This window comes from Myxine glutinosa, chromosome 11, assembly GCF_964187855.1.
Source record: "Myxine glutinosa chromosome 11, kmMyxGlut1.1, whole genome shotgun sequence".
In the NCBI taxonomy this organism is placed as follows: Eukaryota; Metazoa; Chordata; class Myxini; order Myxiniformes; family Myxinidae; genus Myxine; species Myxine glutinosa.
The window spans coordinates 33,317,610-33,342,515 of record NC_136271.1 but is presented as its reverse complement, the minus strand read 5'-3'; the positions used below and the strand labels follow the sequence as shown (position 1 = coordinate 33,342,515).

Sequence of the window (24,906 nt, the reverse complement as noted above, 5' to 3'; positions counted from 1 at the left end):
TTTGCTGTGAATTTATAGAAGCCAGGGATCCTAGTTTGTTTGTTGTGGGGCTGTGGGTGCTTTGCTTTTACCAAGAGGTCCCTGAGTGTCCGATCACGTCGAAATGATGTTAGTGGAGGTTGAGGAAATGTGGTGCCGAGTGTTTCTGATTGATGGAGGAGAGGAAGGGCCTTATTCAGAATACTTGGCAATTGGGATGAGGTAGCAGAGTAGGTGGTTACCAGTGGGACATGGTTAGTTGCAGGTTTGGGTTTGTAAGTCAGAAGGTCTGCTCTCGGTATGTGTTTTGCTCGGGTTATTGCTTCTTTCACAGAGTGAGGGTCATAGTTTCTTGCAATGAAGTGTGTTTCTAATTGGCAGAGAGAAGTTTCTTCTGCCATTTTTGTTGAGCAAATGCGTCTTACTCTGAGTGCTTGACTGTATGGTATGCTTGCAATTGTATGTTTAGGATGAGATGAAGAAGGGAGAAGGTAAGAGTGAGTGTCTGTTGGTTTGGTGTATAGTTCTGTTTCGAGTCTGTTATTTTGAAGCGTGAGTGATGTGTCTAGAAAGTGAACTTCGGACTGTGAGCTGTCGAATGTAAACTTGATGGTCGGATGAATCAAATTTAATTCATTTTGGAATTGTGTGAGACTACGGGGGGATTTTGACCAGATGAACTGGATGTCATCAATATAACGTACCCAGGATTTTTCCAGGATGCCGTGATGAGGTTGTGCATTGATCTTGGCCTCTATCATTCCCATGAAGATATTAGCGTACGATGGTGCAACAGGGGTACCCACAGCGGTACCTTGAGTTTGAATGTAATGTCGTCCGTTGAATTGGAAATTATTCAGTTTGAGTGTCAGTTCTAATAGCCGCATAAGGTCTTGAGTAGGTGGCATTGGGACTTGTCATGTATCGAGGGCTTTGCGGCATGCAGACAGGCCTTCTGAATGTGGAATATTAGTGTAGAGGGATGTAACATCTGCTGTGACTAAAATGGTTTGGGAGTTGAAAGGTGAGTATATTCTGTTCAATCCTTGGATGTGGGTCAGAAAACTGGTTGTGTCCTTGAGGTATGAGGAGAGATTCAACACGAGAGGATGTAAATGACAGTCAACAAATTTTGATATTAGAACAGTTGGACATGTGCAGCCAGATACGATTGGTCTACCTGGATTGTTTACCTTGTGTATTTTAGGAAGAAAATAAAGGTTAGGGCAATGAGGATCTTTCGGAACCAAGCGAGATTTGATGGTTTTATCCACCCGAATAGAATCTACTACCTTTTTAACCTCTTCAAGATGTAAAAGGGTAGGGTCGGATGGGAGCTCTTTGTTAGTATCACCATGTAGTTGACGATTACCTTCTGCAACGTAATCGGTAGTCGACATAATGACAATGGCAGTACCTTTATCTGCTGGCTTTATGACTATCTTTTCATTATTTTGGAGATTGTGAAGTGCTTGTCGCTCTGCCTTTGTAAGATTGTCCTTATGTCTGGAACAATTATATTTTTGTGCCACCTTTTCAATTTCATTGCTCACTTGTTCCATATAGACATGTAGATATGGATTGTCAACACGTGGTGTCCAGGTGCTTTTTGGTTTAGGTAAAGTGAGTTGTGGTGTATTAGTATCGGTGTATGTGATTGTATGCGTGGTTGTTGGTGTTGTTTGTTGTGGCGTTGATGGTGCTGGGTGTACTTTAGCAAAGTGTGCCTTTAATGTCATTCGCCTACAGAAATCTTTTAAATCCTCTTTCAATTGTAATTGGTCTATTTGTGGAGCGATTGGGCAAAATTTTAAACCCTTAGAGAGCAGGTTTATTTCCGCCTCACTGAGGGAATGATTGGAAAGATTGATGATCCCGAGTTTAGGTAGATCTACAAGTTTGGTTGCAGTAGAAGTTCTATTGTTGTTGGTTTGACTATTTTCAACCTCAGCTGTGTTCATTTCCATGGAGGAACGGTTCTGTATGTAATGATGTCTGTGGTTTGTGTATTGTTTTTTACGATAATGTCGATTTTTGTGTTTATGCTTAAGTTGGTCAGAAGTGGTTTGAGAAGTGGTTGGAGTGGTTGGGGTGGTTGAAGATGGAGTGTTTGAAGTGGTGGAGAAGTGATTGGAAGTGGTTGGAGAAGTGGTTGTCGTGGTTGGTTAGAAGTGGTTGGAGAAAAGTGGTTGGGAGTGGTGGTTGGAGTTACCTGGTTATTGTTTGCAATGGGTGTATTCTCTTGAGATGGTTTTATATGCTTGCATAACATTTCATCACGTTTAAGTTTCCTTTCCTTAACTTTAACAATGTCGTGTTTAGCAGCCATTAGCTTATCATTGAATGAGCACATTATGTGGTGGTATTGGCCAGGATTCACATTCTTCCACATCTTCTCCTTCTTTTGGCTGATGTTCTCATTCAATTTGATTAATTTTATTTTTACTTGTGTTATTACAATCTCCAGTAGTTGTTGAGCAGTGTTCCACAGCAGTAGATTCCAACGTGCAGTGATGACGTCATCATTGTTTCGAGTTGCGAAGCAAGATCGTTTTTTAATGAGGAGACCTTTAGGTACGATCTATATGGAACATATATCTATATGTCTATATGGAACAAGTGAGCAATGAAATGGAAAAGGTGGCACAAAAATATAATTGTTCCAGACATAAGGACAATCTTTCAAAGGCAGAGCGACAAGCACTTCACAATCTCCAAAATAATGAAAAGATAGTCATAAAGCCAGCAGATAAAGGTACTGCCATTGTCATTATGTCGACTACCGATTACGTTGCAGAAGGTAATCGTCAACTACATAGTGATACTTACAAAGAGCTCCCATCCGACCCTACCCTTTTACATCTTGAAGAGGTTAAAAAGGTAGTAGATTCTATTCGGGTGGATAAAACCATCAAATCTCGCTTGGTTCCGAAAGATCCTCATTGCCCTCACCTTTATTTTCTTCCTAAAATACACAAGGTAAACAATCCAGGTAGACCAATCGTATCTGGCTGCACATGTCCAACTGTTCTAATATCAAAATTTGTTGACTGTCATTTACGTCCTCTCGTGTTGAATCTCTCCCCGTACCTCAAGGACACAACCAGTTTTCTGACCCACATCCAAGGATTGAACAGAATATACTCACCTTTCAACTCCCAAACCATTTTAGTCACAGCAGATGTTACATCCCTCTACACTAATATTCCACATTCAGAAGGCCTGTCTGCATGCCGCAAAGCCCTCGATACACGACAAGTCCCAATGCCACCTACTCAAGACCTTATGCGCCTATTAGAACTGACACTCAAACTGAATAATTTCCAATTCAACGGACGACATTACATTCAAACTCAAGGTACCGCTATGGGTACCCCTGTTGCACCATCGTACGCTAATATCTTCATGGGAATGATAGAGGCCAAGATCAATGCACAACCTCATCACGGCATCTTGGAAAAATCCTGGGTACGTTATATTGATGACATTCAGTTCATCTGGTCAAAATCCCCCCGTAGTCTCACACAATTCCAAAATGAATTGAATTTGATTCATCCGACCATCAAGTTTACATTCGACAGCTCACAGTCCGAAGTTCACTTTCTAGACACATCACTCACGCTTCAAAATAACAGACTCGAAACAGAACTATACACCAAACCAACAGACACTCACTCTTACCTTCTCCCTTCTTCATCTCATCCTAAACATACAATTGCAAGCATACCATACAGTCAAGCAATCGGAGTAAGATGCATTTGCTCAACAAAAATGGCAGAAGAAACTTCTCTCTGCCAATTAGAAACGCACTTCATTGCAAGAAACTATGACCCTCACTCTGTGAAAGAAGCAACAAACCGAGCAACACGCATACCGAGAGCAGACCTTCTGACTTACAAACCCAAACCTGCAACTAACCGTGTCCCACTGGTAACGACCTACTCTGCTACCTCATCCCAATTGCCAAGTATTCTGAATAAGGCCCTTCCTCTCCTCCATCAATCAGAAACACTCGGCACCACATTTCCTCAACCTCCACTAACATCATTTCGACGTGGTCGGACACTCAGGGACCTCTTGGTAAAAGCAAAGCACCCACAGCCCCACAACAAAGAAACTAGGATCCCTGCCTTCTATGAATGCACAGCAAACAAATGCATTATTCACAAGCATTTACTAGAAGGAAACAAATTCTGTAGTTCTAGCACTGGACAAAAATTCCCCATCACCTCCTATATGAACTGCAAATCTACATGGGTCATATACCTAATCACTTGCCAAAAGTGCAACAAACAATATGTTGGAAAAACTGAGAATACACTCTACACACGATTTAATAACACCCGGTCAGAAATCAATAACTTCCACACCAGTCAGGACAAATCTCTACCTTACACGATACACTTTAATCAACCGGATCACTCTATAAATGACATTCAAATCTCTGCCATTGAATCAATCACAAATCGATCACACACCACGATTCTGAAACGTGAGTCCTTTTGGATACATAAACTTCGGACAAAAATCCCTCATGGCATAAATTTTGATGACGAAAGCATGTTCCTACATCAACCCAATCGAATTGTTAACCGTAACCCATTCATTCATTCATTTTTTCATTCATTCATTCATTCATTCATTCATTCTACCTTTATATGTCATTTATATAAATATATAAGTATATTATATGAATATAAATGGTATATGAATATATGCTTGTGTGTTTATGTATGTATATCTCTATATTTGTATATGCACGTGCACCGGAACTGTAACGCAAACGGTAACTGGAAGGTGCGCTTCACTTCCGTTGAAATTGGGGCCGGTGAGTGAACTTTGGCGTGGCTCTTCCTTTTGTATGCATTTTCTACACATATCACACATCTTACACACATATCACTATACATACTTGACTGATATACATGCCTGCTGTTTTTGTAGACTCAGAAGAATACCTTTGTTGGTCGAAAGCTTGTCGACAATTAAAGATCGACGTCCTGAAGCTACGTCCGCATCTTATTTAATCTAACGATTATTTATTCAATGCAAATGAGACGCCCTGCTCGTACTGTGGAGTTTCTACTATTTCTTACAGTTATATATTGTTGCGGATATGGGATTTACATCCATCCATATCCGCTTGTAAATATTCCCCTATTTCCTCAATACTTCCCAACTATCCCCAATCCCCCATTCCCTAGTCCCATTTTCTGTAAACAACACTCTGTAGACCCGACCTCCCCCTATTTCCCCCATTAAATGTCGTGCCCAGGCTCACCGCATCTCATGTAAGACAACTATAGGACATCTTGCTAGTTATTCTTAGTCTATGTCAGTTAAGGACTCGTTTCCATTAATTCTGACCCTTCGTTGCACCAGAATGTGATTGTATGGCACCGTTAGGAAGTTTAGGACCTCCCAATACCTCCCCGCAGCTCTTCCTCACGGTTCAGCAACAACAACAACAACAACAACAGCAACGGCAGCAGCGGGCGCGGGAAGTGCGCGTCCTCACTCCGGCTTGGTTGGTAGGGGGTGTTGGGAGGGCATCAGGCCTTCCCAGCGAGCCGCCATCGAACATGTGCTCGACGGGGTTACCAAATAGGGGCTCCCTGTCAGCTCCTCGTCAAGGGCGGAGCCTGGTAACCCCCGCACCCAATGGAAGCGGCGGACCGGCCCCAGTGGGGCGGAGCCAACCAACCGAGGGCGTGTCACTCCCCGCTGAGCATGCGCAGGAAGAGGGAGGTGACGTCAGATGCGCGCTGAGCTTGAAGCAAGAGAGACGTCCCTTCCGAGCGCTGTGACACCTCCCTGCATCTCTTGGACCGTGCTTGATCCTGTCCCCGAGCCAAGGTGCACCTTGTGCTATCGAACTACCTGTCCTTCCCTGCCATCAATCCCTGTGTAAGTCTACCTTGTTCCGTTTGTCTGTGGTCTGTCTGGGATAAGATAAGACTGTAATTAAGTGCCCATCTCTTCTGTGTCTTTACCTCACTACCTTGTAATCTACCCCCTTTTCTCCACCACTGTAATTATACCCTCCTCCGGAGGTCTTGAGAACTGTACCCCTTGCGTCGTTTCATCTATCCCAGTCGTTGTGTCCTTTCCATCATTGATTTAGCATAGCGCGATTTGGTCAACGTCTGGGTGGAATCGGGGTCTAGTCGGGGAATAACTGTTCGGGTCGCGGCAATACCACCGCTCGGTAAATAACATCTAAACCGCGTCCGTAACAATATATATATATATATACCGTATATATATATATATACCATATATATATATATATATATACCGTATATATATATATATATATATATACCATATATATATATATATATATATACCGTATATATATATATATATATATATATATATATATAATATATATATATATATATATATATATATATATATATATATATATATATATATATATATATATATATATATATATATATATATATATATATATATATATATGTATATACACACATACATACATACATACATACATACATACATACATATATATATATATATATATATATAGTATATATATACTACATACAATACATACATACATACATACATATATATATATATGTATATATATATATATGTATATATATATATATGTATATTATATATATATATATATATATATTATATATATATATATATATTTATAAAGATCAACAAATAAATTTGACTTCACACACAGAGGCTATTTGGAGAATTGTATTGCATCATGCTTCTGCCAAAAAATGTCCACTTTGCACTAAAATGTGTCTTTTACAGGAAATGTGGCGTCTTCAAATGGGAGAGGGATGGCATGCTCAAGGTGAGGCGCTTCAGTTTGTCGTCCTTTTGTTGCCAAACTTTTTACAACTTTCCTCGACGACGTCTGGCATCATTATCTTTCAATGACAGCCTCCAATAATTGTTTTTCTTTCATGTGATTGTCATTCTTTCTCAATTTGCTTCACCTGCAAACATTGGATGAAAGCAACAGGACGTTAATTGAGGTATGCTAACCACCGTGGAAAGCAAGGAGAAGCTGATGTTTCGGGCATTAACCCTTCCTCTCTTCCTCCGACGAGTGGTTAACACCCGGAGCATCAGCTTCTTGCTTCCCAAGGCAGTTAGCACACCTTGGTCAATGTCCTGTGCATTTAATCTATTGTTCTACCTGTCCGCCGGCACAGATCGACACTAGCCTTCACCAGCAAGACTAGTTCTTCATTGTTGTTTCAATTCGAACCGTTATTACTACTTAACATTCTGCGCCTTGTACATTAAAATTTACAGTAAACGCATTACCATGTGTTGCTTAGGCTCTTTTTTCACAGCCACAGGCCATTTCCATCCTAGCTGTACCACACATTCATGTTTTACGACCTCATTTACTTAAAAGTCTGACATTTTGTGATTGTGGTGCTTGAGTCTCTGATCCTTGGCCAATTTAAGCCAACAAGTGCAACACCTGTTGGATTTGTTTTCTCCGAGACTACCGAGATCGTTTTTTGCCGTGATTGGGGATTGTGCTGGAAAACGGTGGGTTCATTCAAACAAATATGGAAGGATATGACGCGATTCCCAGTTAGGATAGGTCATGCGATTTGAACCAATGACACTTGGCCTGATCGTTTTGCATTTTGCTGTCGAGGTTTTTCAGTCAAATGACAAGATTGCATCGTACTCCGTTTTGCCAGGCAATGGTGCATTACCGATTGTTATTTCATACGACGTTGTTAAATGTAAAAGTCGAATAAATGCCATGTGCAGTCTCTGTGACACTTTATACACTGTTGCTGGTTATTGAACTTGTGTACGAGTATCACTGCCTTTGGTACCTGTTACTGGTTTCTACTTGATTCTCACTGCTACACAATTTTTTTTTACAGAACATGTTTCTTTCAAATAAACGTTTTTTAGATATTTATGTGGCCAAATGTGATGCCCATGCCAGCAGCATATCATACTAAAATATGCCATTTCGTGTCTGTCTGTCCGTCCGTCTGTCTGATGAATGTTTGATGCCAATACATTCCGTCGTTACTTATCCAATCTCAACCAAACTTGACAAGATGACGAAGGGTTACATAATGAAGGTTGTAGCGCATTCATTTGCCCCCCTACCCAAGGGGGTTTTCTCCCCCGAGCGGGTTTTCCCCACCATTGCCATCAATGGCGTTGCATGTTGAGGTGTATATCAATGTTAAATTAGCTTTATTGTGGCGTTTGTCCAAAGAAGAAGATTTATCGTGGCATTTTCCCAAAGACGCTTTTAATAACAAAATTAATGATAATCGCATATTGTTAATGTTATTACAAAACAATATTAATACTAATAATGTCCCACTTCCCCCAAGGCGTTTTTCCTGCAGTGATAATGTGGACAAATATCTTATAGTTATAATGGCGTTTCCGTGGGAGCAACAGCTTCTACAGGAAGTAAAAATATTATAAACCTCAAACATGTATGCTTAGCTTTTTAAACAGTCGCTAATGCTCTTTATAACACTAAATGAAGAAATTTGGAGGAATCCCGACATCCGTGAAGTAAGGTTTAGTTACAGAACTGAACGAAGATCTACTGTACTCTATATAACCCACAAATGTTGGGTTAATAACACGGCCCTTTCTGCCGCTACCGTGGCATTTTTCGTAGCTAACTTTTGAAACTCACTCCTGCTGTTTGATATGAAACTAAAAGGGAGGAAGACCGGGGTGTGCTCATTTACCAAGCAGCTAGCTTGCGCTTGCCAAGCCAGCCGGTCCTTAACGGTTTTGAATGGAGTGCTTGCTTGAATGCTTAAACCACTTGGCGATCTCTCTCCAAAAAAACTTGGTAAATGAACACACACCCAATGTTCTTGAGACCCGACCATAGATCGACTGTAATCAATATACCCCAAAGAGGAATGGCCCTCCCTGCCACTCCCATAATTAGCGGGTGTACTTGTACTGTGAATGCAGCATTTGGCGACAATTGAAAAAGCAGGCTAAATGCTGGGGGCCCTAATCTCCTGAGAATGAGGACCCTGCACCCAGGCATCTTCCCACGCACCGCTTTTCACCCACACTGCTTTGCACCCTCTCACTCGAGCCATCCCACAAATTCAATGTCTGTCCTGAAATTAAAGAACCAACCCAAACAAACATCTCTCACCCAACAACACCATCTCCAGGTGTGTCCGACACCGCCGCAGCGTTGAGTTGATAGTATCTGCAGGTCAACCCTCCCAATAAGTGCCACTTGATGAGTATGACTTGAGGTCACAATCAAATTTGTCTTCTGTTAAACATTTTCTCATAAATATTGTTATGAATTTGGGTGGAGGAATATATAGAGCCAGATAGATCTGTATAGGTAGGTAACTCGACTGTCGTGATAGGGAATCTATATGTAATTTCTGTGTAGCCCGGATGTCGGTATAAGTCGTATCTGTGTCCCCGTTATGAGGGGGCGGGGCATGCTAATTAGTGCAGGGATTATGGGTAAAATTCCTTCGTTTGTCGTCCCCTCTGTCGCCAACCCAGTGTCCGTTATGGCAACGCATTCTCATATAGACATTTAGATAGGTCCTTAGTGCACAACAGTAATTAAATTCCCTCCCTTACAACAATGACTTTGGAAGACAAGCAGGAAGCGGCTGCGCAGTACGCCACCATGGGCGACAAACATCGAGCGAGGCTGGGAGCCACGCCCAGGAGGACTGTTGATTGGCCAGGGGGGGGGGGGGGGTGGGGCGAGCAACACCACAGGGTGCCGATTGGCAGAATAGGGAAGGAAGAGGGATTGGTCAATAGGAGGGACAGAGAACTGCCCCGTGATGGGAGGGAAAAGAAGGACTTGTGGTTGGCCACGAGGATGGCATGACATGGGGGGCGGAAAGCACTCGGCCAATGAGAGGACACCAGCGCGGTGTGAAGATTCTGGAAAACGAGGGTCACCGCGCTGGTTGGAGAGAGAGAGAACTGATGTCACAGGGCTAGTGATAAAACTGCTGGCTCGCCGGCATTTTCTCTCTCTTCCATTTCCCTCTCTGTGCTTTCCTGGGGTTCTTCGTACTCTCTTGTTCTCTTCACGCTGGACCCTTCGTGCTTCATGTTGGAGATCGACCCTTCATGCTTGTGCTGCTCTGCGCTGGACTCTTTGCTGGTTTCTTCCCTGGTTTTCCTTTGCGCTCGCTTCCCTGGGGTGTTCTTTGGTGCTCGGAGCTTGGAGCGAGGCTCGGTGCTGTGAGCGAACGGGACCTCGTGTGCGACCGACGAGGAGCTTGGAGTAGGGCGTGCCGCTGAGCGGGTCGCTCGGGGCCTGGCGGAGCACGCGAGCGAGGCGGACTGGGGGGCCGCATTGGACGACGGACATCCACTGCGGACAGATAAGCTTGCACCACAGAACACCACACGACGATTTCTTTATTTCATTCATTCCTTTGTCCTGTTGTCAAGTCTGGTGTGGGGACGTCCCGATTAGGACATATATGTATCATCGCGATTCCCTGTCTCGATCTTTATTTCGAATAAACCCTTGTATTATTTTCCATTTCTTTTTAAACATATTCTCGTTTGAGTTAATCACTTTCCAGGTTGAAGACGCTGGCGCGCGCGAGCCGGGAGGTAAGCGCTTCCGCTTCTTCCTCTTCCCTCCTTCCTCCTGCGTAGCATAGTCAAATCCGTATTTGATCATCGCCTCCATTTAAGTCCGTTTGAGCCATCCGCAATCCTACGGTGTTAACCGGAGGGATTCACATGACAATATATAAACCTGCCTGAATATGTAGTCCCAATTAATACATTTCAAGGAACAGGCCTAGTTATGCTTTATTGGGGGTTATGCAACTAACTTCTACCCGTGATCATTTTCTGGTAAACAAGGGTTTGAAACTTATCACAATGTAAATTATATTGTGAAGCTGATTGTCAGTCAGACGTAATGTCACGTTCAAGTTGTTGATGTGCATGGTGGAAGGTTTGCCCACAATTGTATGCACATCCAAAGAGAGAAGGTTGTTCCGATGAATTACTGGGTAGCTTGACAGTTGGAGGCCTTTTTATAAATATGCCAGTTTGCCTCTACATTCGCCTGCAAGTCAATGCGTTCTCACTCCATATCCATCAGAACATTTTCCATGTCACGTCTGAAGAGTTTGGAGAGGCAAAGTCAGCAAAAGTTTCTGGACAGGCACACATTCGCTGAGACCACTTTGTGCTAATGTGCATATTTCAGTTCTTGAAGAAACGTTAACACTATCTTTCCTGGGAAAACCACATTTCCAAGCTGGCCTCCAAAGCCAGTTGCCGACTGGACATCCTCCGTTGTGCGAAGTCCTTTCTGGGCACACCTGAGCTCCTCACCACATACAAAGCTTTCATCCACAGCTCAATGGAACACTGCTCTCCCCTCTGGGCAGGTTTTCCTACTTCACACCTAGCTCTGTTTCACGCGGTTGAAACCAAAGCATTCAGAATCATTGGTATCTCTCACGATGAAGCTGATTCTGAGGGCCTTTCTCTCTCTCACCGCAGGCAGGTTGGTGGTCTTTCCGTCTTCTATCGCCTCCTCTCCGGCCTTCTCTCCCCCTGTTCTGTCTGTGCTCTGTCCCCCAAATATTCCGACAGGTCGCACAAGATCTGCCAGCAACCCTCTTCTGGTGAAACTGCCAAAATCAAGACCCTCTGCTCACCCTTCACTCCTTCATTCCTCTTTTCTCCCGCCTCTGGAACAAACTCCCTCACTTTCTTCATTCCCTCTTGTCCCTCCAGGTCTTTCAAACAGCTGTTCACCACCATCTCTTATCTTACCCCATCCAAAACCTTGATCTTTTCTACCCCCGTTAAAACACCCCAAATCCGCCTCTTTAAATCCCCAACTTATTTCCTGAAATTCTTAGAAGTGTTCATTTGCTTTGTACCGTGTACCCCTCCCTCCTCCCCCAGCCCTTCCCCTTCCACAGATCTACATACGCCCCTGTTCTCTTCTTGTGTTCTTCTCTCTCTCCCACTCTTGTCTCCCGGTCCCTTCATTGCATGTTTTATGTGTCTGTGCATGTTTTTCATGTTCAATGTGTTAGCTCTTACACAAGCCTTGATGCTGTATGCAAAGAAAAAAAACAAAAACAAACACCTGTACTTTCGCTTGTCATTCACAACATCTCTACTGGATCGTCGTCTGTCACATAGGGGACATACTCTGAGGTACTTCACATTACTTTTAGCGAGTTTAGGCTTTCTTACTCAACCGCTCTATCTATCTATCTATCTATCTATCTATCTATCTATCTATCTATCAACTCAATCTATCATCAACAGTACCAGTTTTGCAGTTTTGTGTATCCCTCTCTCCCTAACTCCCTACTTCCCGTCCCGAAATATACATAATCATATTCTAATAGTACGTTATTAATAGATGTACTTACATTCAAGACAGACAGACAGACAGACACACAAACCAACAGAACCAAATGCAATGCCCTCTCCTCTGACGAGTGTAACGAGTTTGAAAACCAGATTAAGGATAGGAAGCAAATGATGCTTGTCAGATTGGGAAGTTGTAAGTTGTGGAAAACCTCTGGGATCATTCCTAGGACCGCAGTTAATTACCCTTGCCAGAGGAGAGGGTATTGCATTTGATTCTGTTTGTTTGTTTGTCTGACTGTTTGTTTGTCTGCACAGAATAAATATGATTTTTCTCTGCAACCGTTGGTCCGATTGACAGGAAAGTTTCACCATGGGTGCGCCTCCTCCTGTACAATTTTTTATAAGATAATTATGACGTCATAGGTCACTTGGTATTGGTGCCATCTTGGAAAAACCGAAAAACTTTGCACCTCTATATCTCCGAAAGCGCTGATAGAAAAAAAACGAGACATGGCTCTGTAAAGAACTCTCCATGGGAAATAAAATATGTTAATGATGTCATAGGTTCCTCCAATATGACGTCATAATTCGAGTACAAAACTTCATCCGAACAAGACGAAATTTCTTGAGCGTCATTTCGGGATAAATTGGTAGAGAAAATAAAATGATGGCATCATCTGTCACGTGGTTCGGCCGCCATATTTGTATTAACACAAAAGCCTTAAGAACCTCTAAAAACACATCCTGGTGAGTTTCTGAGATCTCTGATTGCTCTTTCTTGTTTGTAATTTGTGAATGATTTGGTTCGCAAGGTAAAGAGTAGACTTCGAATTTCGCAGATGACACCAAGCTTGGAGATAAGGCAAATAGCAAAGAAGGGAGTGATCAAATTTGGGAAAGCCTCGGTAATCTTAATGTCTCTCCTCGAGTACCAAATTGTAAAATGCAATTCAATGTGAAGAGATGTAAAGGATTGGGCTTTGGTTGGAATAATAGTAATATTTGGACTACATAATGCAAGAGACATTTTTTGAGCTTATTACCTGGAACAAAGAGTCAATGTAGGGTTTAAATAGTCAGTACAGTTCAGGCAGAAATGAGAAATGTCTGCACCTGGTATCCGCATGAAACGGAAGTACAACTTTGTCCTTGCTGTTGGTTATTGTAACCACATACATAACTCTCGGTCATCGTATTTCATTTAACCACTTAACCAGGTGCCTGGTAAAATGGGGGGCTAGGCTACCGGCTTGTGACATTGCCTGAAAAGCTTCTATAGACCTGTCAAGCAGAATATTCTTGCGCACACTGTTTCATAACCTGTGTGCTCTATTGTCTAAAAATGGTAACTTATTGCACACGTATCCTTTGTGCCGGGCAGGAGAAAAAAGGCCCAAAGATCGGAGGGGAAACACTACAGCCACGCGGAGAGGAACAACCCAAGTTTCTTAACAGCCTGGCTTCGTAGAACCTCGATACACCACTACTGAACGGTTTATTGGACTTGGATGCTGTTATGTGGATGTCTTCTTTGTCAAAGATATTTTCTCTCTGTTGTTTGACTGCATAATAAAAGATATTTTCTCACTCGATTAATAGGGCTGTTTCAGCTGACATCATACTCACATCACCGAGCTGTCATCTTTGTGAGAACAACCAAAGGGTCTACTTTATTGCTCAATGGTTATCATTGGAAACAATAACATAGGATGCAAACGATGGAGTGGAGATGCAGGATCGTTGCATGATTAAGTGATGCGTGAAATGTGTATATTGTTTGGAAAGGATGCCGATGTTCGGTTGGATTATATTAATGGTAAAAATGGGATTGATAGATTAAGTTAACATGATATGGGACAATGCAGTGGTAATGATGGATCAAATGGCCAAAACTTCATGGTTAGTATACACTATGTAATTACCCTCGCCTGAGGATAGGGTATTGCATTTGAGTCCGTTTGTTTGTCTGATTGTCCGCACAGAATAAATATGATTTTCTCTGCAACCGTTGGTCCGATTGACAGGAAATTTTCGCCATAGGTGCAACTCCACCAGCAGATTTTTTAAAATTATAATTATGACGTCAAAGTTCACGTGGTATTGGCGCCATCTTGGAAAAACCGAAACGCTTTGCACCTCCATATCTCCAAAAGTGCTGCAAAGAAAAAATTGAGACATGGCTCATTGTAAAGAACTCCATGGGGAATAAAATATGTTAATGATGATGTCATAGGTGCCTCCATTATGACGTCATAATTCGAGAAGTACAAAACTTCATCCGATGAAGATGACATTTCTTGAGCGTCATCTAGGGAAAAATTGGTGGAGAAAAAAAAGATGGCGTCATCGGTCAGGTGGTTCGGCCGCCATCTTGGAAAACCGAAAAAAATTGCATCTCGATCTCCGAAAGCGTTGAATAGAAAACCACTGAAAACACGTCCTGGCTAGGGTCTGTGATCTCTGCTCTTTCTAGTTTACATTGAAAAGTGAAATTTTTTTCCCCCATTCCCCTTCCCCCATTCTCTCCACAAGAGTGAGGGTCATGTAGGAGTAAGGTTGAATTGACAGTGGAGTAGCAGGGCAAGAATTGGGCATAACCAGCAAGGGAATGAACAAACAGGAAAGAAAGAGAGAGAGAGAGAGAGAGCAATGGAGGAAACATTGAACGTAGCAAGTAAGAGGTTGGAATAGGAAGGGTTAGTGGGGGGTAATAAAGGTTACGTAAGGTCAGAAGGGGGTGGATTACGTAAGGTTCAATGGCTGATAGAAGTTCTGGAGGGAAGATTCGGATGGAACAGCCTCTGCAAGATGGTTCCATAGACAGAAGAGTTGAGGTGTGCAGCAGCCTGGACTTGGAAAGTTTAACTAGGAGGAGGTTACTGAAAGAATGCGTACTTCCTGGAGTTGTCAGGGAGATTGAAGGACAGAGCAAAGGGATCAATATCGGACAAGAGGCAATGAAAAAATCTCCAACTTGCCTGCGATGTGAAAGCAACAGATCTTGTGCTTGGGCCTTCGGAGAACTTTAAGAACTTTTGATTCCACAGAATCTAGGAGACATATGTGATGCCTGCACACAAGCCCATAGAGGAGAGCAGCAAGTACTCCATGAGCTATGGACTCCCACATTATTTGAGTCTCCCATAATGAGGCCAAAGCAGAAGGTCTGTTGCTCTCATATTGCGGGCAGGTCGGTGGTCGCTCTCTTTTCTTCTCTATTCTTCAACATTGAACCCTCTGCCCTCTCAGTCCTCCGACCCTTCCTCGCAATCCAGGTTCCAAGAGTTCTTCCAGCAATCTCATGGTTAAATTCCCAAAATCCAAGCTTACTGCGCACCTCAAGTCTTTAATTCCTTGCTCCTTCCCTCTGTGGAACCACTTCCAGATGCTCTTCTGCTCACTTCCCTCTCGGGCTTCAATTAAGCAGAGCACCACCATCTCTTGCAGTCATCATCGGTTTTTAACCATGACCTCCATTAAACCTTTCCTAACTCAACCATTTTGCTTTCTAGTTTGTTTCATCCCCTCCTCCCTCTCTCGTCTTTTCCTGTTCATTCATTCTCTTGACGTTTGTTGCACTGTCTGTTCTACCTTGCTCCACCCTGTGGCTTGCTCCTATATAGAGAACATTTTTTGCAACATTTTTTTTTCCCCATGTGTTCCCACCCCCCACCTTCCCATGCCTCCTCCCCCCAAGCCCTCTCCCTCCCACAGATCTTCCGTTGTCCCTGTTCTCTGCTGTTGTACTTCCCTCTCTCTCCCCATCTTGTCTCCCACTCCCTTTTTTGTATGTTTTCTGTCGGTTTTTTGTGATTAATGTTAGCTCTTACACGAGCCTCGATCTTGTATACAAAAAAAATAAAAAATGAAATCTGTATGGATGTTTAAAAGGACATACAGTGGGAGATGAGCTGTTTAGATAAACATGACTATTGAGTTGTGTTTGATGAAGAACTATCATTTCAATGGCCTGGATATTGAAACTTTCTGCAGCCAGAACTTTAGATTTTTGAGTCTGAGCCGATAGGGAGTGATCGGGAAGGATGCAGTGTTATATCCCATGGGGGTGCCGGGGTTAGTTTTTATTGTCCCCCGTCGCACGGCGGAGCGAAAGGGGGACTATGGTTTTCCCCTCCGTCCGTGCGTACGTGCGTGCGTGCGTGCGTAAGCGAAGGACCGAATTCTAATTTGGTGTGTGGGTGCAACCCACGACAAAATCCATGATGGCCGCCGCCATGTATATCTGATGCCATGTATGTCTGAACCTTGTGAGCGGAATATCTTGAAAAATAAGCGAAGTACCAACTTCTAATGTGGTGTGTGGGTGTATCTCGGCATAAGGAAGAACGCTATTGAAAATTGGGTCGCCACGTCAAAATCCAAGATGGCCACCACCATATATGTGTCTGAACCTTGAGTGAAATATCTTGAAAAATAAACGAACTACTAACTTCTAATGTGGTGTGTGGGTGTATCTGCGCATAAGGAAGAACGCTATTGAAAATTGGGTCACCACGTCAAAATCCAAGATGGCCGCCGCCTTGTATGTCTGAACCTTGTGAGCGGAACATCTTGAAAAATAAGCGAAGTACCAACTTCTAATCTGGTGTGTGGGTGTATCTCGGCATAAGGAAGAACGCTGTTGAAAATTGGATCACCACGTCAAAATCCAAGATGGCCGCCTTGCGTCTTCCACTTTGTCAAGTCACATCACTTCACCGACGGGGGACCTAGGCGTAACGCTTGTATAAAGCAGTAATACTCACTCTCTCGTGGTGTCAATACTCCCTCCCTCTGGCAACGGTCAGTGGTTAAACCCCTTGCAATATTCCACCTCTATAATTGAATATCTCAAGTCATTCACCCACCCTCATGGGGGATGGTGGGAGTACACGGCGTGATATTTTGTGCCCGTGACCTGCCCCTGGGTATCCCAAGCACGTTTGCAAACTTTGTGATGGGGCTAAGGTTCAGAGAAACATACTCTAGTACAGAGAATTGCCGAATTTTAGCATGGTGGCCTCGATATTGACATGATTTGTTGCACTGTATTTGTCGTGTCTCAATCCTGTCTTGTTTACTGTTGTGTTGAATTATTCGGGAGAGCCAATTCCAGGGGCCTGCAAAATTGTTCACCCCCCTGCCAATAATGTCACATTCAGATGAATTACGAATTATTTAGAAACAATTTTTCCAACTTAACCTTTTTTTATTCACAACTGAAGAGATCACTGTTACAGTTGAAGGAGGTTACATGTCGGGCATACCTGCTAAAACCATGTACAAATCAAAATTCACTGGTTTCAAAAGTATTCAGCCCCTTCGGTCAGTAATTGGTGGAAGCACCTTTTGCAGCAATGACTGCTGAGTCTTTTGGGGGTAGGTCTCCACCAGCTTTGCACATGAGGTGGTGAAATCTTTAACCATTCTTCACATGAGAATTGCTTTAGTTCTGCCGAGTTTGATGTAGATCGTCTGGATTGAAATCTTCAAATCTCACCATAAATGTTCAATTGAGTTCAAGTGAGGACTTTGACTGGGTCACTCAATAACATGAATTTTCTTCTTATTCGGCCACTCCTGGTGTTTTGTGAATGCGGGGAATCGACCATGTCCGCCTGAATCCATCAACTCGTTCACGCCAAGGAGGGTTTGCTCTCCTCACAGGTGACCTCCACACCCGGGCCTTCCACTTTTATAGGCGACACTTAGTTGTTTGACTGCTCTGTAAATAAATGTTTGCTTGATAGAATCAACAGCCAGACAAACAAATCCCTGAGCAGTGAAATCAAATCCATCCCGAGTCCATTGCTGTGTCGTGCTGGCCTTCAAGTACTTAATGTGGACCTGTGTATAAAGATGCAATTTAATTAAATAAAGTTATTGTTTGGCCGTAGAAGGATATTTATTGAATCGGTGACTTTCAAAATGACATGAATGCCAAATGAGGCCTTTTGCGCATGCGCTGTGTGTGAGTTTACACTGACTTGGTTTTGCTCACCGAGCACTTTTAACCTGCCGTTGCGAGCGCGAAATCTGCGGTTCAAATGGTATTTGAAACATAATTTTCCGCATTTAAATGAAGGAGTGGCTCATCCCTCCTCCTCCCACTGCTCTCACCCCCCCTCCTCCCACTGTTCTCATCCACTCCTCCCACTGTTCTCATCCCCCCTCCCACTGTTCTCATCCCCCCCTCCCACTGTTCTCATCCCTCCCCTCCTCCCACTGTTCTCATCCCTCCCCTCTTCCCACTGTTCTCATCCCTCCCCCCCCCCCCACTGTTCTCATCCCTGCCCCTCCCACTGTTCTCATCCCTCCCCCCTCCCACTGTTCTCATCCCTCCCCCCTCCCACTGTTCTCATCCCTCCCCCCTCCCACTGTTCTCATCTCTCCCCCACTCCCACTGTTCTCATCCCTCCCCCTCCCACTGTTCTCATCCCTGCCTGCCTCCCACTGTTCTCATCCCTGCCTGCCTCCCACTGTTCTCATCCCCCCCCCTCCCACTGTTCTCATCCCCCCCTCCCACTGTTCTCATCCCCCCCCTCCCACTGTTCTCATCTCCTCCTCCCACTGTTCTCATCCCTCCCCCCTCCCACTGTTCTTATCCCCCCCTCCCACTGTTCTCATCCCTCCCCCCTCCCACTGTTCTTATCCCCCCCTCCCACTGTTCTCATCTCCTCCTCCCACTGTTCTCATCCCTCCCCCCTCCCACTGTTCTCATCCCCTCCTCCCACTGTTCTCATCCCTCCCCCCTCCCACTGTTGTCATCCCCTCCTCCCACTGTTCTCATCCCTCCCCCCCATCCCACTGTTTTCATCCCTCCCCCCTCCCACTGTTCTCATCCCCCCCTCTCACTGTTCTCATCCCTCCCCCCCTCCCACTGTTTTCATCCCTCCCCCCTCCCACTGTTCTCATCCCCCCCTCCCACTGTTCTCATCCCTCCCCCCCTCCCACTGTTATCATCCCTCCCCCCTCCCACTGTTCTCATCCCTCCCCCCCTCCCACTGTTCTCATCCCTCCTCCCCCTCCCACTGTTCTCATCTCTCCCCCACTCCCACTGTTCTCATCCCTCCCCCTCCCACTGTTCTCATCCTTGCCTGCCTCCCACTGTTCTCATCCCTGCCTGCCTCCCACTGTTCTCATCCCCCCCCCTCCCACTGTTCTCATCCCCCCCCCTCCCACTGTTCTCATCCCCTCCTCCCACTGTTCTCATCCCTCCCCCCTCCCACTGTTCTCATCCCTCCCCCTCCCACTGTTCTCATCCCCCCCTCCCACTGTTCTCATCTCCTCCTCCCACTGTTCTCATCCCTCCCCCCTCCCACTGTTCTCATCCCCCCCTCCCACTGTTCTCATCTCCTCCTCCCACTGTTCTCATCCCTCCCTCCTCCCACTGTTCTCATCCCCTCCTCCCACTGTTCTCATCCATCCCCTCCTCCCACTGTTCTCATCCCTCCCCCCCTCCCACTGTTCTCATCCCTCCCCCCTCCCACTGTTCTCATCCCTCCCCCCTCCCACTGTTCTCATCCCTCCCCCCTCCCACTGTTTTCATCCCTCCCCCCTCCCACTGTTCTCATCCCTCCCCCCTCCCACTGTTCTCATCCCTTCCCCTCCCACTGTTCTCATCCCTGCCCCCTCCCACTGTTCTCATCCCTGCCCCCTCCCACTGTTCTCATCCCTGCCTCCTCCCACTGTTCTCATCCCTCCCCTTCTCCCACTGTTCTCATCTCTCCTCCCCCCTCCCACTGTCCTCATCTCTCCTGCCCCTCCCACTGTTCTCATCCCTCCCCCTCCCACTGTTCCCATCCTTCCCCCCCCCCCACTGTTCTCATCCCTCCCCCCTCCCACTGTTCTCATCCCTCCCCCCTCCCACTGTTCTCATCCCTCCCCCCTCCCACTGTTCTCAGCCCCTCCTCCCACTGTTCTCATCCCCTCGTCCCACTGTTCTCATCCCTCCCCCCTCCCACTGTTCTCATCCCCTCCTCCCACTGTTCTCATTCCTCCCCCCTTCCCACTGTTCTCATCCCTGCCCCCTCCCACTGTTCTCATCCCTCCCCCCTCCCACTGTTCTCATCCCTCCCCCCTCCCACTGTTCTCATCCCCTCCTCCCACTGTTCTCATCCCCTCCTCCCACTGTTCTCATCCCTCCCCCTCCCACTGTTCCCATCCCTCCCCCCCCCACTGTTCTCATCCCTCCCCCCTCCCACTGTTCTCATCCCTCCCCCCTCCCACTGTTCTCATTCCTCCCCCCTTCCCACTGTTCTCATCCCTGCCTCCTCCCACTGTTCTCATCCCTCCCCCCTCCCACTGTTCTCATCCCTCCCCCCTCCCACTGTTCTCATCCCCTCCTCCCACTGTTCTCATCCCCTCCTCCCACTGTTCTCATCCCCTCCTCCCACTGTTGTCATCCCTCCCCCCTCTCACTGTTCTCATCCCTCCCCCCCCCTCCCACTGTTCTCATCCCTCCCCCCTCCCACTGTTCTCATCCCTCCCCCCCTCCCACTGTTCTCATCCCTCCCCCCTCCCACTGTTCTCATACCTCCCCCCCTCTCACTGTTCTCATCCCTCCCCCCCTCCCACTGTTCTCATCCCTCCCCCCCTCCCAATGTTCTCATCCCTCCCCCCTCCCAATGTTCTCATCCCTCCTCCCCTCCCAATGTTCTCATCCCTCCCCCCCTCCCACTGTTCTTATCCCTCCCCCTCCCACTGTTCTCATCCCTCCCCCTCCCACTGTTCTCATCCCTCCCCCTCCCACTGTTCTCATCCCTCCCCCTCCCACTGTTCTCATCCCTCCCCCTCCCACTGTTCTCATCCCTCCCCCTCCCACTGTTCTCATCCCTCCCCCTCCCACTGTTCTCATCCCTCCCCCCTCCCACTGTTCTCATCCCTCCTCCCCTCCCACTGTTCTCATCCCTCCTCCCCCTCCCCCTCCCCCTCCCACTGTTCTCATCCCTCCTCCCCCTCCCACTGTTCTCATCCCTCCTCCCCCTCCCACTGTTCTCATCCCTCGTCCCCCTCCCACTGTTCTCATCCCTCGTCCCCCTCCCATTGTTCTCATCCCTCCTCCCCCTCCCACTGTTCTCATCCCTCCTCCCCCTCCCACTGTTCTCATCCCTCCTCCCCCTCCCACTGTTCTCATCCCTCGTCCCCCTCCCACTGTTCTCATCCCTCGTCCCCCTCCCACTGTTCTCATCCCTCCTCCCCCTCCCACTGTTCTCATCCCTCCTCCCCCTCCCACTGTTCTCATCCCTCCTCCCCCTCCCACTGTTCTCATCCCTCCTCCCCCTCCCACTGTTCTCATCCCTCCTCCCCCTCCCACTGTTCTCATCCCTCCTCCCCCTCCCACTGTTCTCATCCCTCCTCCCCCTCCCACTGTTCTCATCCCTCCTCCCCCTCCCACTGTTCTCATCCCTCCTCCCCCTCCCACTGTTCTCATCCCCACTTCTTCCACCTCCAATTCCCCTAATTAAAGTAATGTTATTTTCCACGGATTTATTTGATCTGGTGCAGTTGTGGCACAGGTGGGATGGGGCAAATTGCCTCGTGCATCTAATTTCCTTATTATCCTCGCCAGAGGAGAGGTGTGTGTGTTGTGTGTGTTGTGTGTGTTGTTTGTGTTGTTTGTGTTGTGTGTGTGTGTGTGTGTTGTGTGTGTTGTGTGTTTTGTTTTGTCCGTGTGTTTTTGTTCGCAGAACGTGATTGAGTATGTGTATTAATTACCTAAGACTCTTTACAACCCCAAGACCCTTTATGACCCTAGGACCCATTAAGACAATGAATAACCCAAAGACCCAGAGGACCCCAAAAAACCCTTCAGACCCCAAAAAACCCTTCAGACCCCAAAAAATCCCGAGGACCCAAAACACCTCGATGACCCCAAAGACCCCAAGAACCCAGAAGACCCCGAAAAGCCAAAAGACTCGAAAGACCCCGAGGACCCAAACGACAAAACCACACAAACACGTCCTGGCAAGGAAGGGTCTGCAATGTCTGATTGCTTTTTTTTTTTTTTCCTTGTCCATGATTCACATCCATCCATTGGAAATGGAAATACCAGAGTATTCTTCAGCCTCCTCTGGTTTGTATTGTCACATCTTCATCTTTCCAGATCCTTGTCAATCCTGACATTGCTGTTCTCCCCAACACTAACCATTTATTAATTTATCTTCCACATTCTCCACTCACTGCAATCTCAGAACCCAGGAAGACGAAACTTTCCACTATTTCCACGTGACCGGTCCACGTGATTTTATTTCCATCCCACTTTTTGAAATCTCTTCTTTTCCTTCTTCCCTCTAGTAATGGACGGCAACCTTATCGGTGGTGTATCGGTGTCGACAAAGATTAATTTATTGGTGGGTGAATGCTCCAGCACTCGCGAGTGTGAAGTGTTTGAAACATTGTTAAATTAAATCATTTTGGAGTGTGATTATGTGTGTAACCTTTTTCAGGTGTGGTGCAGTCTAGACGCATCAGGTGCGTGATGGGCGGAGCCGATGTTCACGAGTTTTGGTAATTGCGGAATAGGATCCACGAGTCCATGGCAAACGTAGCCTTGGATGTGAGAGGTGTAGCCTGGCTTTGGGAGTGAAAGGTGGAACGATGGCGGAGCAATGTGCGACTCCATTCGGAGTGCAACCAGGTAAAGGCAAGTGGTGAAAATGCATCCGATGTACAACCCCCAAAAATGTGAGTGGTCAAAGTGTGTTAGATATAGTGTGTGAGTGGTGAAAGTTTACCTGGTGTCTAACCAAGTATTGTGTGAGTGGTGAAAGTATACCCGGTGTCCAAACATGTACTGTGTGAGTTGTGAAAGTGTATCCAGTGTCTAAACAAGTACAGTGTGAGTGGTGAAAGTTTACCTTGTGTCTAAACAAGTCCTGTGTGAGTGGTGAAAGTATACCCAGTGTCCAAACAAGTACTTTGTGAGTGGTGAAAGTGTATCCAATGTCTAACCAAGTACTGTGTGAGTGATGCAAGTTTACCTGGTGTCTAAACAAGTCCTGTGTGAGTGGTGAAAGTATACCTTGTGTCTAAACAAGTCCTGTGTGAGTGGTGAAAGTTTACCTTGTGTCTAAACAAGTCCTGTGTGAGTGGTGAAAGTATACCCAGTGTCCAAACAAGTACTTTGTGAGTGGTGAAAGTGTATCAAGTGTCTAACCAAGTACAGTGTGAGTGGTGAAAGTGTATCCAGTGTCTAAACAAGTCCTGTGTGTGTGGTGAAAGTATACCTGGTGTCTAAACAAGTCCTGTGTGAGTGGTGAAAGTATACCTGGTGTCTAAACAAGTCCTGTGTGAGTGGTGAAAGTATACCTGGTGTCTAAACAAGTCCTGTGTGAGTGGTGAAAGTGTATCCAATGTCTAACCAAGTACTGTGTGAGTGATGAAAGTGTCTCCAGGAGAACTGCCTGGAGGGGGGAGGTGGGGCAGGGAGGAAGGTGTGGCTGGACCAGACCAACAACCATTGAACTCCACAATCCTGAGGGGGTGGCAAGTAGGGTTCAAAATCCAGCCATACCGCCCTTCCACCTGCATAGAAACACCCTGGGGATAATGTACTGCATCATTCCACCAGGATCTTGACACAAGAGGACTTAAATCAATACCCTTTTTCTCAAAGTATGTTTTAAGCTTTGGAAAAAGGACAACAACACAATTAAGTCTCACAAAAAACATATTTTTCTTTAAACCAAACCCATTCAAAAATACACATCTCAGCCAAGCAACGGAATTTTCACACAAGTCCCACACTTCCGGTTTAAGGTTTCATTCCGATAATAACAAAGCAAGAAACTCACCCCAGAACGTAAAAACCTCAACAAAACAACGCAACTCTCACAAGTCTCACATTTTCCAAGTATGGAGGGAAATGTGAGGCGGAGAAAGAACAGGAAATGTGAGGCGGAGAAAGAACAGGAAATGTGAGGCGGAGAAAGAACAGGAAATGCAAGGAGGAGGAAGAACCGGAAACACAAGGACGAGAAAGAACCGGAAACGCAAGGAGGAGAAAGAACCGGAAACGCAAGGAGGAGAAAGAACCGGAAACGCAAGGAGGAGAAAGAACCGGAAACGCAAGGAGGAGAAAGAACCGGAAACGCAAGGAGGAGAAAGAACCGGAAACGCAAGGAGGAGAAAGTACCGGAAACGCAAGGCGGAGGAAGAACCGGAAACACAAGTACGAGAAAGAACCGGAAACACAAGGGGGAGAAAGAACCAGAAACGTAAGGAGGAGAAAGAACCGGAAACGTAAGGAGGAGAAAGAACCGGAAACGCAAGGAGGAGAAAGAATCGGAAACGCAAGGAGGAGAAAGAATCGGAAACGCAGGGAGGAGAAAAGAACCGGAAACGCAGGGAGGAGAAAGAACCGGAAACGCACGGAGGACAAAAGAACTGGAAACGCAAGGAGGAGAAAGAACCGGAAACGCCAGGAGGAGAAAGAACCGGAAACGCCAGGAGGAGAAAGAACCGGAAACGCCAGGAGGAGAAAGAACCAGAAACGCAAGTAGGAAAAAGAACCGGAAACGCAAGGAGGAGAAAACCGGAAACGCAAGGAGGAGA

At 45.9% G+C, this 24,906-nt stretch overlaps 2 protein-coding genes across 8 annotated transcripts in view; both read left to right on the top strand.

The window, feature by feature from the left end:
* MCM10 (minichromosome maintenance 10 replication initiation factor) overlaps positions 1–14,356 on the top strand; it is an 87,103-nt gene extending 72,747 nt beyond the window's left edge. For both annotated transcript variants that reach the window (XM_078786520.1, XM_078786521.1), the window contains 2 exons: positions 6,784–6,826; positions 13,733–14,356. In XM_078786520.1, coding sequence (XP_078642646.1) covers positions 6,784–6,826; positions 13,733–13,819 — 130 coding nt within the window. In that variant the 3' untranslated portion in view covers positions 13,820–14,356. The remainder of the gene's footprint in view (positions 1–6,783; positions 6,827–13,732) is intronic.
* Positions 14,357–22,850: 8,494 nt separating this feature from the next.
* PIK3CG (phosphatidylinositol-4,5-bisphosphate 3-kinase catalytic subunit gamma) overlaps positions 22,851–24,906 on the top strand; it is a 64,356-nt gene continuing 62,300 nt past the window's right edge. For 2 of the 6 annotated variants that reach the window (XM_068130464.2, XM_078786548.1), the window contains exon 1: positions 22,855–22,990. The gene's annotated coding sequence lies outside the window, so the exon portion shown is untranslated. Of the gene's footprint in view, positions 22,997–24,906 lie in introns of all 6 variants that reach the window. The other 4 variants (XM_068130462.2, XM_078786549.1, XM_068130457.2 and 1 more) reach the window with 4 other exon arrangements.